The 14,578-nt window shown below is 43.7% G+C and overlaps 1 protein-coding gene across 1 annotated transcript in view; it reads left to right on the top strand.

Moving 5' to 3' along the window:
• The window catches only part of pcsk2 (proprotein convertase subtilisin/kexin type 2), a 91,223-nt gene that overhangs the window by 21,563 nt on the left and 55,082 nt on the right, over positions 1-14,578 (top strand). The window contains exons 5-7 of the mRNA XM_084153288.1: positions 93-130; positions 10,616-10,692; positions 11,986-12,074. Of these exons, the coding sequence (XP_084009414.1) occupies positions 93-130; positions 10,616-10,692; positions 11,986-12,074 (204 nt within the window). The remainder of the gene's footprint in view (positions 1-92; positions 131-10,615; positions 10,693-11,985; positions 12,075-14,578) is intronic.

The raw sequence follows: 14,578 nt of genomic DNA, 5'->3' as shown, positions 1-14,578 counted from the left end.
TATAAAAGTCCAAATCTCCATCAAGACCTACATTCCTTTGAAGAAAAATGTGTAGCATTACCTCACTAATTTCTGTTGAAATTATGTTTCAGGGATCGACTATCTCCACCCAGATCTTGCATCAAACTACGTAAGTGCTTAATCTTTGTTCTCATTTCACAATCCTCTCCTCTAATTCCCTGTATTGTTGTTTTGAAATAAAATCAGGCCTCGAAATGACACTTGTCACAGGTTTGTTGTTGAGTGCCAGTGGCGGTGCCAGTGGCAGGTGTATTCCAAGTTTCCTTCATGGTTGGCAAGTCTCCTTGTATCCTTGGAGGACGGGGAGACAGGCATCCGGCCAGCCAAGCTGTTTAATGTTAATGCGTACAGCACTGTGGCAGGCGGGATGACAGGCCGATCTGTCACTGGTACAGATAATGCCAGGGTAGCTAGCGCCACATAATGTGAGATTCCAACTCCAGAATACTGATAATAACACCTCAAAAGACTGCAAGTGTTGCTGGCCAGAAATAGGGAAAAGACTAAGGAGTAAAAGTAAGGAACTCACATTACAAAATATATTATTTAACTCTGACTATTAATACTGCAGTACTAGTGAACATCTACGGAGTATGTACTCAATAAGCTGAGTGTTCAGTGTTAAACAGAAATGGCCAACTGCTGAAATCCTGAAAGGGCTGTTGTTTTGACTGATAGTGAGAGCTTTGAATGTTATCGGATCTGACAGAAGCGTTTACAGCACGGTGCCCAATACTGAGACAGGAAACCAGTCATGTCTTTTGAAACACAGCACCATCCAGTAATGTGTTCTCTCATAGAGACACAGTAATGAACAGTACTGAAAGGCTATGCTGCATCTGTGTAGTGGGACACAATTAGACACACACAAACACACACACACACTCACACACACAGCTTTTCCTCCATCCCTCCATCTCTGCTTCTCCTCTCTTCTCTTTCCTCCCATCTTGGAAAGATTTCAGAGCTTCAGAGATGAGAAGGTGAAAGATGAGACGGCAGGAGAGGGAGAGAGTGAGAGCGAGGGAGAGAGAGGGAGGGAGAGAGAGGAAAGGAGAGAGAGATGATTAAATGTAAACTATTTCCTCTGAGGAAATTGGAAAAAAGGGAATTATTTAAGATAGGCCAGGATACTTGATTTCTTAGAGCCTGATACTGTGTGCAGTTCTATTCAGCTTCAAGGCTTCAAGCCATAATAAGATCTGTGGTTCCTGTGTGATGCCTGTGTGTGTGTGTGTGTGTGTGTGTGTGTTTGTGTGTGTGTGTTTGTGTGTGTGATTCTTGCCTGTGAAGAGGGATGAGTCTTACCCCCAAAATAGCCCATCGTGAGCGTGGCAGTCAGGGTGATGCAGGACAAGCATGCTCTACTGGGCTGATGGATCACGCTGTGTAACGATCTAAAACTGACTTAGTGCTATACACTTCCTGTGTGTGTGTGTGTGTGTGTGTGTGTGTGTGTGTGTGTGTGTGTGTGTGTGTGTGTGTGTGTATGTGTGTGTGTAGGAGGCTGATAATCTTCACTCTCTTCCAGGGCCGAAGCTGTTGTTGGTTTATTTATTCCTATTTCCCAGAAGACTACAAACACTGCAATCAGCCACTATTGATTGGTCTGCATTAGTATGTGCAAGAGCGCACGTTTATACAGTGTATTCGGAAAGTATTGAGACCTCTTCCCTTTTTCCACATTTTGTTACGTTACAGCCTTATTCTAAAATGGATTAAATTAGTTTTTTCCTCATCAATCTACACACAATGCCCCTTAATGATAAAGCGAAAACAGGTTTTTAAAATTTGTGCACATTTATTGAATATTAAAAACAGAAATATTCAGAACCTTTGCAATGAGACTCGAAATTGAGCTCAGGTGCATCCTGTTTCCATTGATCATCTTTGACATGTTTCTACAACTTGATTGGAGTCCACCTGTGGTAAAGTCAATTGATTGGACATGATTTGGAAAGGCACACACCTGTCTATATAAGGTCCCACAGTTGACAGTGCATGTCAGAGCAAAAACCAAGCCATGAGGTCGAAGGAATTGTGTCGGATTGTGTCGAGGCACAGATCTGGGGAAGGGTACCAAAACATTTCTGAAGCATTGAACGTCCCCAAGAACACAATGGCCTCCATCATTCTTAAATGGAAGAAGTTTGGAACCAAGAACCCAATGGTCACTGACAGAGCTCCAGAGTTACTGTGGAGATGGTAGAAACTTCCAGAAGGACAACCATCTCTGCAGCACTCCACCAATCAGGTCTTTATGGTAGAGTGGCCAGAAGGAAGCAACTCCTCAGTAAAAGGCACATGACAGCCCACTTGGAGTTTGCCAAAAGGCACCTAAAGGACTCTCAGACCATGAGAAACAAGGTTCTTTGGTCTGATGAAACCAAGATTGAACTCTTTGGCCTGAATGCCAAGCATCATGTCTGGAGGAATAATATTGTGTGTAGATTGATTCGTTTTTTGTTTTTTAAAATACATTTTAGAATAAGGCTGTAAAGTAACAAAATGTGGAAAAAGTCAAGTGGTCTGAATACTTTACGATAGCACTGTATGTACTCGTGTGTGTACGTGCACATGTGTGTGTGTAGGGACTTCTACGGTGCCATTGTCGTCATTATAATATGATGCCATTATCAAAGGGCACCAGATGTCAGGTAGAGCCGGAACTAATTTGTTTAGCGCCTCTTATGCATCGTTTAGACAGACATCCTACACTTGATAATGTAACTACAGTGATCCCCTGCTGATTTTGTACGTTTGCCCACTGACAAAGACATGATCAGTCTATAATTTTAATGGTAGGTTTATTTGAACAGTGAGAGACAGAATAACAACAACAAAATCCATAAAAACGCATGTCAAAAATGTTATAAATTGATTTGCATTTTAATGAGGGAAATAAGTATTTGACCCCCTCTCAATCAGAAAGATTTCTGGCTCCCAGGTGTCTTTTATACAGGTAACGAGCTGAGATTAGGAGCACACTCTTATAAAGGGAGTGCTCCTAATCTCAGTTTGTTACCTGTATAAAAGACACCTGTCCACAGAAGCAATCAATCAATCAGATCCCAAATGCTCCACCATGGCCAAGACCAAAGAGCTCTCCAAGGATGTCAGGGACAAGATTGTAGACCTACACAAGGCTGGAATGGGCTACAAGACCATCGCCAAGCAGCTTGGTGAGAAGGTGACAACAGTTGGTGCGATTATTCGCAAATGGAAGAAACACAAAAGAACTGTCAATCTCCCTCTGCCTGGGGCTCCATGCAAGATCTCACCTCGTGGAGTTGCAATGATCATGAGAACGGTGAGGAATCAGCCGAGAACTACACTGGAGGATCTTGTCAATGATCTCAAGGCAGCTGGGACCATAGTCCCCAAGAAAACAATTGGTAACACACTACGCCGTGAAGGACTGAAATCCTGCAGCGCCCGCAAAGTCCCCCTGCTCAAGAAAGCACATATACAGGGCCGTTTGAAGTTTGCCAATGAACATCTGAATGATTCAGAGGAGAACTGGGTGAAAGTGTTGTGGTCAGATGAGACCAAAATCGAGCTCTTTGGCATCAACTCAACTCGCCGTGTTTGGAGGAGGAGGAATGCTGCCTATGACCCCAAGAACACCATCCCCACCGTCAAACATGGAGGTGGAAACATTATGCTTTGGGGGTATTTTTCTGCTAAGGGGACAGGACAACTTCACCGCATCAAAGGGACGATGGACAGGGCCATATACCGTTAAATCTTGGGTGAGAACCTCCTTCCCTCAGCCAGGGCATTGAAAATGGGTCGTGGATGGGTATTCCAGCATGACAATGACCCAAAACACACGGCCAAGGCAACAAAGGAGTGGCTCAAGAAGAAACACATTAAGGTCCTGGAGTGGCCTAGCCAGTCTCCAGACCTTAATCCCATAGAAAATCTGTGGAGGGAGCTGAAGGTTCGAGTTGCCAAACGTCAGGCTCGAAACCTTAATGACTTGGAGAAGATCTGCAAAGAGGAGTGGGACAAAATCCCTCCTGAGATGTGTGCAAACCTGGTGGCCAGCTACAAGAAACGTCTGACCTCTGTGATTGCCAACAAGGGTTTTGCCACCAAGTACTAAGTCATGTTTTGCAGAGGGGTCAAATACTTATTTCCCTCATTAAAATGCAAATCAATTTATAACATTTCTGACATGCGTTTTTCTGGATTTTGTTGTTGTTATTCTGTCTCTCACTGTTCAAATAAACCTACCATTAAAATTATAGACTGATCATGTCTTTGTCAGTGGGCAAACGTGCAAAATCAGCAGGGGATCAAATACTTTTTTCCCTCACTGTAACTTAAAGCGGTTATCAATGTTATCATCTGAAGGACTTTTGACAATGTGATTTATGCTCCTATCTAGTCTCTGGGAAGTCTCTAGCAAGCTGGAGGTTTGCCAGTGCCCCTATCTTCACTGGGATGTTGCGTTGGGATGTTGTTACTGGGTTATTGTTGGACGTTGTGTCTTTATATTGTACAAGGATGACTTTCTTTCCTCCAAGGGAAATAACTATGCCAACGCACGGTGATGTCACGTAACCACAAGGGTTCATCTCGTACAGTGTGTGTTTTAGTGTGCGTGTGCCTGTATTTTATTAGGTTGTTAAGGGATTCTGAGTCTCTTTTATTGGCAAGTACTGCATGACGAAGATGTCGTGGTAAAGATACTCATGACATCTGAGTTTTAATAAGGAACCATAGAGCACAATTTTTATTAACACTTAGAATATCAGTTAGTAGGCTATTGAGTTAAATGAATCTACAACAAATTTCATAGTGTGTGTTTCCAAACTGGTATATAAGGACACTCGATATTCAAATGCTTCGGGCCAAGCTTTGGAATATTTTTACTTTTTAAATATCAAACGACCTTCCTTTGTTCATAATGAGAATATCATAAGTGGTACTCTGAGAGAGGCATGAGAGCATGTCTAGTGCATAGTTAATTTGAGGCTGTGGTAATAATCAATACAGCAGGGGATTGAAAATCTAAGCAGGGCTTTGACCTTCTATAATATAAGGGGCCTAATGCAACGAACATTGGCCAGTGAACTAACACAAGGTAATCTCTCGTTAAACCATCAATACGTTGAAAAATCACCCACGCAGGTGATCTCAGTTCACTACTTTTTGGTGTAGCCTATTCTTATTATCATTTTTTGTTTCCAATTTATGTAATCCATTGATTACAACTTGTCTTTAAAAATAAAGTTGTTGTTGAATAGTATGGTCATTACTTATCAAGATCGGGTAAAAATATCCCAGACTGTCCATATTTGAAATGTGTATTAAATCAAGTCAATCGTGATGAGTTAGGTCTATATCATCTATTTTATTAAATGAAAATGTAGTCTAATAAAGTTATTTCAAAAAGCACACATATTATTTTGTCATTTAAGGTGAAATGTTTGAATGAATTATAGGCTTACTACTTCTATATTCTTATACTCTAATAAGTATAATTTTTTTACGGTTTAAAATACTCCTGATACGTTGATATTTCATTGTGTGCGGGAGTAGAGAACCTAGACGTAGCTGTCTAGTATCATAATCACTTGACACGGTAACAGCGAGAGATCAACTGATCTCCTGGTTTATTCTTGTGGGTTTTTGGTTGCAATCAAGTTTGTTTTGTAATCTCCCAAAAGTAGTCCTGTGTAGCTCAGTTGGTAGAGCATGGCGCTTGCAACGCCAGGGTTGTGGGTTCGTTTCCCACGGGGGCCCAGTATGAAAATGTATGCACTCACTAACTGTAAGTCGCTCTGGATAAGAGCGTCGGCTAAAATGTAAGTAGCATTTTAAGAAATCCAGTGGAAACCTTAGGAGCGCATTAAGTTATGCCTGTCCTAAGTGTTTTTTTTTTGTGAGTGTTTTGAATACAACCACCAAGTATTTGTCATTATGTTGAGTGATCTGTACGTTTTGTGCTGATGTATACTCTGTCTCCAAAGCTGAGCTTCCCAATCTCAATTTGAGTTAATGTGTAAGCATTACATCCTGTTTGAACCCGTTCATATGTTTTACAGCTTACAGTAGTATGAGAATGAGCGTGAACAAAGGATCAGTCCAAACCACATCATGTTTGCCCTAACACCAGCATCTAACACCAGTACCTTTTTGCCTAACACCAACCTTCAGCCTCAACCCTCGCTGTATACAGAGCAGAGGAGGCTGGTGGGAGGGAGCTATAGGAGGACAGGCTCATTGTAGTGGTTGGGATGGAATAAATGGAACGGTATCAAACACATCAAACAAATGTTTGACTCCGTTACATTAATTCCATTCCAGCTATTACAATGAGCCCGTCCTCCTATAGCGCCTCCCACCAGCCTCCACTAGACAATCTTACTCATACTACAGCCGCACTGCTGGAGTTCATTCTCTTCACCTTGTTACCACCTTGTTACCTGCTCCACCCGGCTGATACAGCAGAGCAGCAGAATGCAGTGGCATCTCTTTGTCCCTCACTGAGTCATCCCTATATCCTCACTGGGAAATGTCAGCTGGTATCTCGCTAAGGTCTGATCTAGCCAGTCCGCCCGGTGAATGATCTGATGGGTTCAGCACTATACTCCTAATGATCACCGCCACACTTTTACCCCCATCTCCCTCGTGTCCCTGGTGTCTGGGCACACAGCTCTGTAAAAAAAAACACGAGTCACGAATGCCACGCAGACAGACAAGCTACAAATAGAGAAATGAGGGGGAATGGGGATTAGAAAGACAGGGGCTTTTGAATGTGACTGAGCTGAAGGAGAGAGGAAGATGAGAGAGAGAGCGAGAGAGCGAGAGAGCGAGAGAGCGAGAGAGCGAGAGAGAGAGAGAGAGAGAGAGAGAGAGAGAGAGAGAGAGAGAGAGAGAGAGAGAGAGAGAGAGAGAGAGAGAGAGAGAGAGAGAGAGAGAGAGAGAGAGAGAGAGAGAGAGAGAGAGAAAGCCTCGCTATTGAGAAAGGCCGCCGTAGGCAGACCTGGCTCTCAAGAGAAGACAGGCTATGTGCACACTGCCCACAAAATGAGGTGGAAACTGAGCTGCACTTCCTAACCTCCTGCCAAATGTATGACCATATTAGAGACACATATTTCCCTCAGATTACAGCGATCCACAAAGAATTCGAAAACAAACCCAATTTTGATAAACTCCCTTATCTGCTGGGTGAAAAACCACAGTGTGCCATCACAGCTGCAATATTTGTGACCTGTTGCCACAAGAAAAGGGCAACCAGTGAAGAACAAACATAATTGTAAATACAACCCATATTTATGTTTATTTATTTTCCCATTTGTACTTTAACTATTTGCACATTGTTACAACACTGTATATATACATAATATGACATTTGAAATGTCTTTATTCTTTTGGAACTTCTGAGTGTAATGTTTACTGTTAATATTTATTATTTATTTCACTTTTGTTAACTATCTACTTCACTTGCTTTGGCAATGTTAACATACGTTTCCCATGCCAATAAAGCCCTTAAATTGAAATTGAAATTGAAAGAGAGAGAGAGAGAGAGAGAGAGAGAGAGAGAGAGAGAGAGAGAGAGAGAGAGAGAGAGAGAGAGAGAGAGAGAGAGTGATTGTCTAAGATAAAAACAGAGGAAACACAGTGACAACCCACTGGGCACAGACATAATTTCAACATTTAGTTTTGATTTACATTTGGTTGTCAACTAACGTGAATTCAATGGGAAATCAAGAAAATCTGTCACCATGTCATTGGATTTAGGTTAAATAAAATCTATAATTCCTTTATGTTGATGACTCAGTTTTCCATGTTGATTCAACATGATCAATCTCTCCTTGTCCCATTCTGTAATCCCAACATGTTTCAAGCTGACCACCATTGTCCATGTTCCCAAGAACTCCAAGGTAACCTGCCTAAATTACTATAGCCCTGTAGCACGCACATCTGTCATAGCCCCACATTAAAAGTATGTGATTGTGAGTTGAGAAGACAATCAGAAATACTGTTTTGCAATTGACTGCCATAGCCCCAAATAAAAAAAGTTAACATTGGCTGTTAATTACATAATGGTTTTCACATGGTTGGGGTCGCTAGAATTTTCAGATATCAAAATGGGGTCGTGGACGAAAAAGGTTTGGGAACCCCTTGCCTACAGGGTGGAGGTCAGAGACTTGGCAGTGTGGTGCCAGAACAACAACCTCTCCCTCAACGTCAGTAAGACCAAGGAGCTGATTGTGGACTATAGGAGAAAGAGGGGAGAGCACGCCTCCATCCACATCGACAGGGCTGTAGTGGACTGGGTCGAGAGCTTCAAGTTCCTTGGCGTCCACATCACTAAGGACTTAACATGGTCCACACACACCCGTACAGTCGTGAAGAGGGCACGGCAGCGCCTCTTCCCCCTCAGAAGGCTGAAAAGATTTGGCATGAGCCCTCAGATCCTCCAAAAGTTCTACAGCTGCACCATCGAGAGCATCTTGACTGGCTGCATCACTGATTGATATGGCAAATGCACTGCCTTCGACCGCAAAGCGCTACCCAGTACATCAGTACCCCCCCCCCCCCCCCAAAATTGTAAAGTGGTTATCCCACTGGCTATAGGGTGAACGCACCAATTTGTGAGTCGCTCTGGATAAGAGCGTCTGCCAAATGACGTAAATGTGCCCTTGAGCAAGGCACTTAACCCTAATTGCTCCTGTAAGTCGCTCTGGATAAGAGCGTCTGCTAAATGACTAAAATGTAAATGTAAAATCAGTGGGGCCGAGCTCCCTGCCATCAAGGACCTCTATGTCAGGGGGTGTCAGAGGAAGGCCTGATGAATTGCCAAAGACTTAAGCCACCCAAGCCTAGACAGTTAAATCTGCTACCGTCCGGCAAAGCATCGGATCTCGGACTAACAGGCTCCGAGACAGCTTCTACCCCCAAGCCATAAGACTGCTAAATTGTTAATCAAATGGTTACACAGACTATCTGCATTGACAATATATTGCACTGACTCTATGCACACTCACAAGACTATACAGTATATACTGTACTCTTACACACACTACACTGACACTCACACAAAACCCACACACATTGACATATACTACATACACACACACACACACACATCTCCACACAATTTTACACTCATATGCTGCTGCTACTCTGTACTTTAGTCTTACTCTTATTATGATCTACCCTGATGTCTAGTCACTTTACCCTGCCTTTATGTATATACAGTGGGGAAAAAAAGTATTTAGTCAGCCACCAATTGTGCAAGTTCTCCCACTTAAAAAGATGAGAGAGGCCTGTAATTTTCATCATAGGTACACGTCAACTATGACAGACAAATTGAGAAAAAAATATCCTGAAAATCACATTGTAGGATTTTTAATGAATTTATTAGCAAATTATGGTGGAAAATAAGTATTTGGTCAATATAAAAAGTTTATCCTCAAATACCTCGTATCCCTGCACATTGATCTGGTACTGGTACTCCCTGTGTTACTATTTTACTATTAGTTGAGAAGGGCTCATAAGCAAGCATGGTAAAGTCTACACACGTTGTATTCGGCGCATGTGACACATTCTTCTTTTTGATTTTGATCAGCTTACATTTATTGTTGTTGAAATGACATGAAAACAACATTGATTCAACCCGTTTTTGCCCAGTGGGAAGAGACTTGTTGAAGGTGGCTAGTTGATCGTTTTGGGAAAAGAGAAGGGAAGAGGAAAATGAGGCTTTCAGACAATAAGAAAGTTTGAGAGAAACATCCTTTCAAGATGGTTTCTGAAATGGCAATCTCAAAGGGAAGCAAGTGGTATAGAAAAGAGGGAGGGGTGTAAAGAGAGAACGAGAGAGAGAGAGAGAGAGAGAGAATAAAGAATGGATAGAGATTCCTGTAATGGTTGGTGGATTTGTAGATTTGTTTGTGTGTGCGTGCCTACGTGAGTATGTGTGGCTGCAGAGCAGGCCATTTGCTGATTATGCAGCCTGGATTGATGACTCTCCGACAGATGTGTGCGTCTAATGCATCTGTTTTCTCCTGCTTTTCCGCTTGTAATTCCACTCCTATTACTTTTGGCCACATGGAATTAAATGGCGGGAGTAATTGGTGTGTCAGTGTCTCAGCCGCTGTTCCCTGCTATGACCATGCATTGCCATCATATTAGTACAGTGTGTGTGTGTGTGTGTGTGTTTGTGCGAGTGCGCGTTGGACATTTTCTTCATATTAATCTGTTCCACGTGACATGCAACCATCAGACTGAAAGGTCTTCATTATAGCATGATTTGCATGAGGACATTCTACAAGAAAATCCTGGAAGCAATCAACCTTTAATTATTCTGCCAGGTTAAGAACACATGGACTCAGCATTGTCCAGAAAAGTATTTTACTCACATATATTGCATAACTGAGAGGAAAATTCATAGAGGAATCTGAAACGTCACAACTCAGTGAAACACAACATCCAATATACAGAGGCAGCAACAAGAACATCAGTTGAGTCGTTAGTAAAGCAGCCACATCAGCACAGTCTAGGTTGGGTCTGGACAAGACAAGACTAGATTTGAGAAGGCCTGCCTGATTAAACTGTTTGTTTTCGGTCTTTTCAGAACGCTGAGGCCAGCTATGACTTCAGCAGCAATGACCCGTACCCGTACCCCCGTTACACGGACGACTGGTTTAACAGGTAAAAACCAGCTGGCCAGCCCCTCGCACCTCTAAAGTCGTCTGCCCCATAAGCATTCATCACGCAGCTGTAGGCCATGGTATAGCAAGTCCCCTTGTCTGTATTGATTTTCTCGCCACGTAGCTCTAGTCATTCATATCTGTGGACACTCACAGCTACTGCATTACTGCAGTCCACAACATGTACCGCCCAGACTAGTTATTAAGGAGATATATCAGGGGAGGTAGGTACTGTGGGTTACAATATATTGTGTGTTGCAATTTATTCCTGCATATCTGTACGAGTTGAAGTGAAGATTGGCTGATAAATGATGGATTAACTTAGTTTGATAGCTTGTCATCTGTAGAGTATTTACACACAGTTTATATTTACTCTTTATTTGGATGAGTAGGCAACCTTGCGTTACATTTCCTGGGCCTTTCCTTCCAGTGATGTAAATCTGCCTAGACAATGCACTCTGTGAGATCTTCTACAGGTATGAGAGATACACAGAGATACGGTGGCTAGATTGGCATTGGTTCACTCTCTCCTGTCTGCAGTGCTCACAGGGGCAACCTTATGTCCGATAGCGCCGTATCTCTCTCCCATCGCTAACTCACACTGCATGACCCACTGCTGCCGAGGGCACCTCAAGGACTAGACGATTAAACATAGAGAACACCATCCACCCTCACTGCTCCTCTCTCCGCCACACATATCTCTGTGTGTGTGTGGTGTAGCGTCGCCGCTGCTGAATTAGTGCAGTGCAGGACTCGGTGGCTAATTAGCTGTTTGTTTATAAATAGCATACTTTCTGTGGCAAAGCATGCTGGGAAAGCCGAGAGGGCTCACTGCAGCTACCCTGTGAGAAGCCCCCCGCCCACACACACACATACACACACACAGACACATAGGCATGTGCACACACACAACGCAAGACTGTCTTCGTATGACCTTTTAAAATGCCAACTCCTTAACCAACCATCAGATCTTAATGCAAATCGGAGATTCTACCAATTTCTTAATCTTCTTTCAAATGGATGAATGTGGTAGGAATTGTTCAAGCTAATGTTATCCAGATGGCACAATGGACTGATTCCTCATGCTAATTCTTATTGATTTGTGCCCCAAAATGCCATGCGCGTCTTCCAACCGGTAATCCTATTCCAGATAGCCATAACAGGTTTACATAGAAGTCACAAAGTCTACAATAGGTGGTAAAAGATCTGATACATTGACCTGATACATCGATTCCCAATATGTTTTCCAACCTTATCCCCGTTCCCCAATCTACATGTGTGTTTCTGTGTGTAGTCATGGTACAAGGTGTGCTGGTGAGGTGTCTGCAGCAGCCAACAACAACATCTGCGGAGTGGGAGTGGCCTACAACTCTAAAGTGGCAGGTATGTAGACTACTCTAATACTGTGGTAAATAACAGCTGGCTTGGATGTAAAAGTACTAGTGATCACAGTAATTTTTGAAAACTTGTAAAAGTGGCAGTCATACTAACCGAGACTGCTGCAAAACATATTTACATTTACATTTACGTCATTTAGCAGACGCTCTTATCCAGAGCGACTTACAAATTGGTGCATTCACCCTATAGCCAGTGGGTTAACCACTTTACAAATGTTTTTTTTTTTTTTTTTTTTTTTAAGGGGGGCGGGTAGAAGGATTACTTTATACAATCCCAGGTATTCCTTAAAGAGGTGGGGTTTCAAATGTCTCCGGAAGGTGGTGAGTGACTCCGCTGTCCTGGCGTCGTGAGGGAGCTTGTTCCACCATTGGGGTGCCAGAGCAGCGAACAGTTTTGACTGGGCTGAGCGGGAACTATGCTTCCGCAGAGGAAGGGGAGCCAGCAGGCCAGAGGTGGATGAACGCAATGCCCTCGTTTGGGTGTAGGGACTGATCAGAGCCTGAAGGTACAGAGGTGCCGTTCCCCTCACAGCTCCATAGGCAAGCACCATGGTCTTGTAACAGATGCGAGCTTCAACTGGAAGCCAGTGGAGTGTGCGGAGGAGCGGGGTGACGTGAGAGAACTTGGGAAGGTTGAACACCAGACGTGCTGCGGCATTCTGGATGAGTTGTAGGGGTTTAATGGCACAGGCAGGGAGCCCAGCCAACAGCGAGTTGCAGTAATCCAGACGGGAGATGACAAGTGCCTGGATTAGGACCTGTGCCGCTTCCTGTGTAAGGCAGGGTCGTACTCTCCGAATGTTGTAGAGCATGAACCTGCAGGATCGGGTCACCGCCTTGATGTTAGCGGAGAACGACAGGGTGTTGTCCAGGGTCACGCCAAGGCTCTTCGCACTCTGGGAGGAAGACACAACGGAGTTGTCAACCGTGATGGCGAGATCATGGAACGGGCAGTCCTTCCCCGGAAGGAAGAGCAGCTCCGTCTTGCCAAGGTTCAGCTTGAGGTGGTGATCCGTCATCCATACTGATATGTCTGCCAGACATGCAGAGATGCGATTCGCCACCTGGTTCAGAAGGATATGACAGAGCCAAGTGACTTGGTGTATAGGGAGAATAGGAGAGGGCCTAGAACTGAGCCCTTGGGGACACCAGTGGTGAGAGCACGTGGTGCGGAGACAGCTTCTCGCCACGCCACTTGGTAGGAGCAACCGGTCAGGTAGGACACAATCCAGGAGTGAGCCGCGCCGGAGATGCCCAGCTCGGAGAGGGTGGAGAGGAGGATCTGATGGTTCACAGTATCAAAGGCAGCAGACAGGTCTAGAAGGACAAGAGCAGAGGAGAGAGAGTTAGCTTTAGCAGTGCGGAGAGCCTCCGTGACACAGAGAAGAGCAGTCTCAGTTGAATGACCAGTCCTGAAACCTGACTGGTTTGGATCAAGAAGGTCATTCTGAGAGAGATAGCAAGAGAGTTCTGAGAGAGAGAGAGAGAGAGAGAGATAGCAAGAGAGTTCTGAGAGAGATAGCAAGATAGCAAGAGAGTTGGCTAAAGAGTTGGCTAAAGAGTTGGCTAAAGACGGCACGCTCAATGGTGGAAGGAAACTTTCTCTCGTTTACACCAATCCGATGCTTTTTAACTTTAGTAGTAGATGTAAGAAGAATCAAGTTGGCTACATAGGCAATGTTTTCCCTTGTAGCTAGTGACAGCTGGTGACAGTGATCAAAGATTATCTACATTGAGTATACCAAACATTAGGAACACCTTCCTAATATTGAGTTGCACCTTCCCCTTTTGCCCTCAGAACAGCCTCAATTCGTCGGGGTATGGACTCTCCAAGGTGTCAAAGGCATTGCACAGGGATGCTGGCCCATGTTGACTCCAATATTTCCCACAGTTGTGTCAAGTTGGCTGGATGTACTTTGGGTGGTGGACCATTCTTGATATACGCAGGAAACTATTGAGTGTGAAAAACCCAGCAGCGTTGCAGTTCTTGACACAAACTGGTGCGCCTTGCACCTACTACCATACCCTGTTCAAAGGCACTTAAATATTTAGTTTTACCCATTCACCTTCTGAATGGCACACATACACAATCCATGTCTCAATTTTCTAAAGGCTTAAAAACCTTCATCTACACTGATTGAAGTGGATTTAAGTGACATCAATAAGGGATCATAGCTTTCACCTGCATTCACCTGGTCAGTCTATGTCATGGAAAGAGCAGGTGTCCTTAATGTTTTGTACAATTCGTGTGACAAGATACTGGACTGACCGCTCTAACAACGGGAATAAATGTCCGCAAAGGCGGAAGCAAAATGTCAACAACATCGATAGAGTCAATTCCTTGCTTCCACTGCTTCCACTGCTTCCACTGCTTCCACTGCTTCCACTGCTTATTGAGTTCCCCCTATGATTTGGCTCTATAGAGTACAATAAAATTACTTTTGCCGATTTGATTTGTCCTCTATCGTCCAGAAACCTGGTATCAGTTCA

This window comes from Coregonus lavaretus (assembly GCF_964263955.1).
Source record: "Coregonus lavaretus genome assembly, chromosome: 36".
Classification (NCBI taxonomy): Eukaryota; Metazoa; Chordata; class Actinopteri; order Salmoniformes; family Salmonidae; genus Coregonus; species Coregonus lavaretus.
This window is presented reverse-complemented; position numbering and strand designations above follow the sequence as displayed.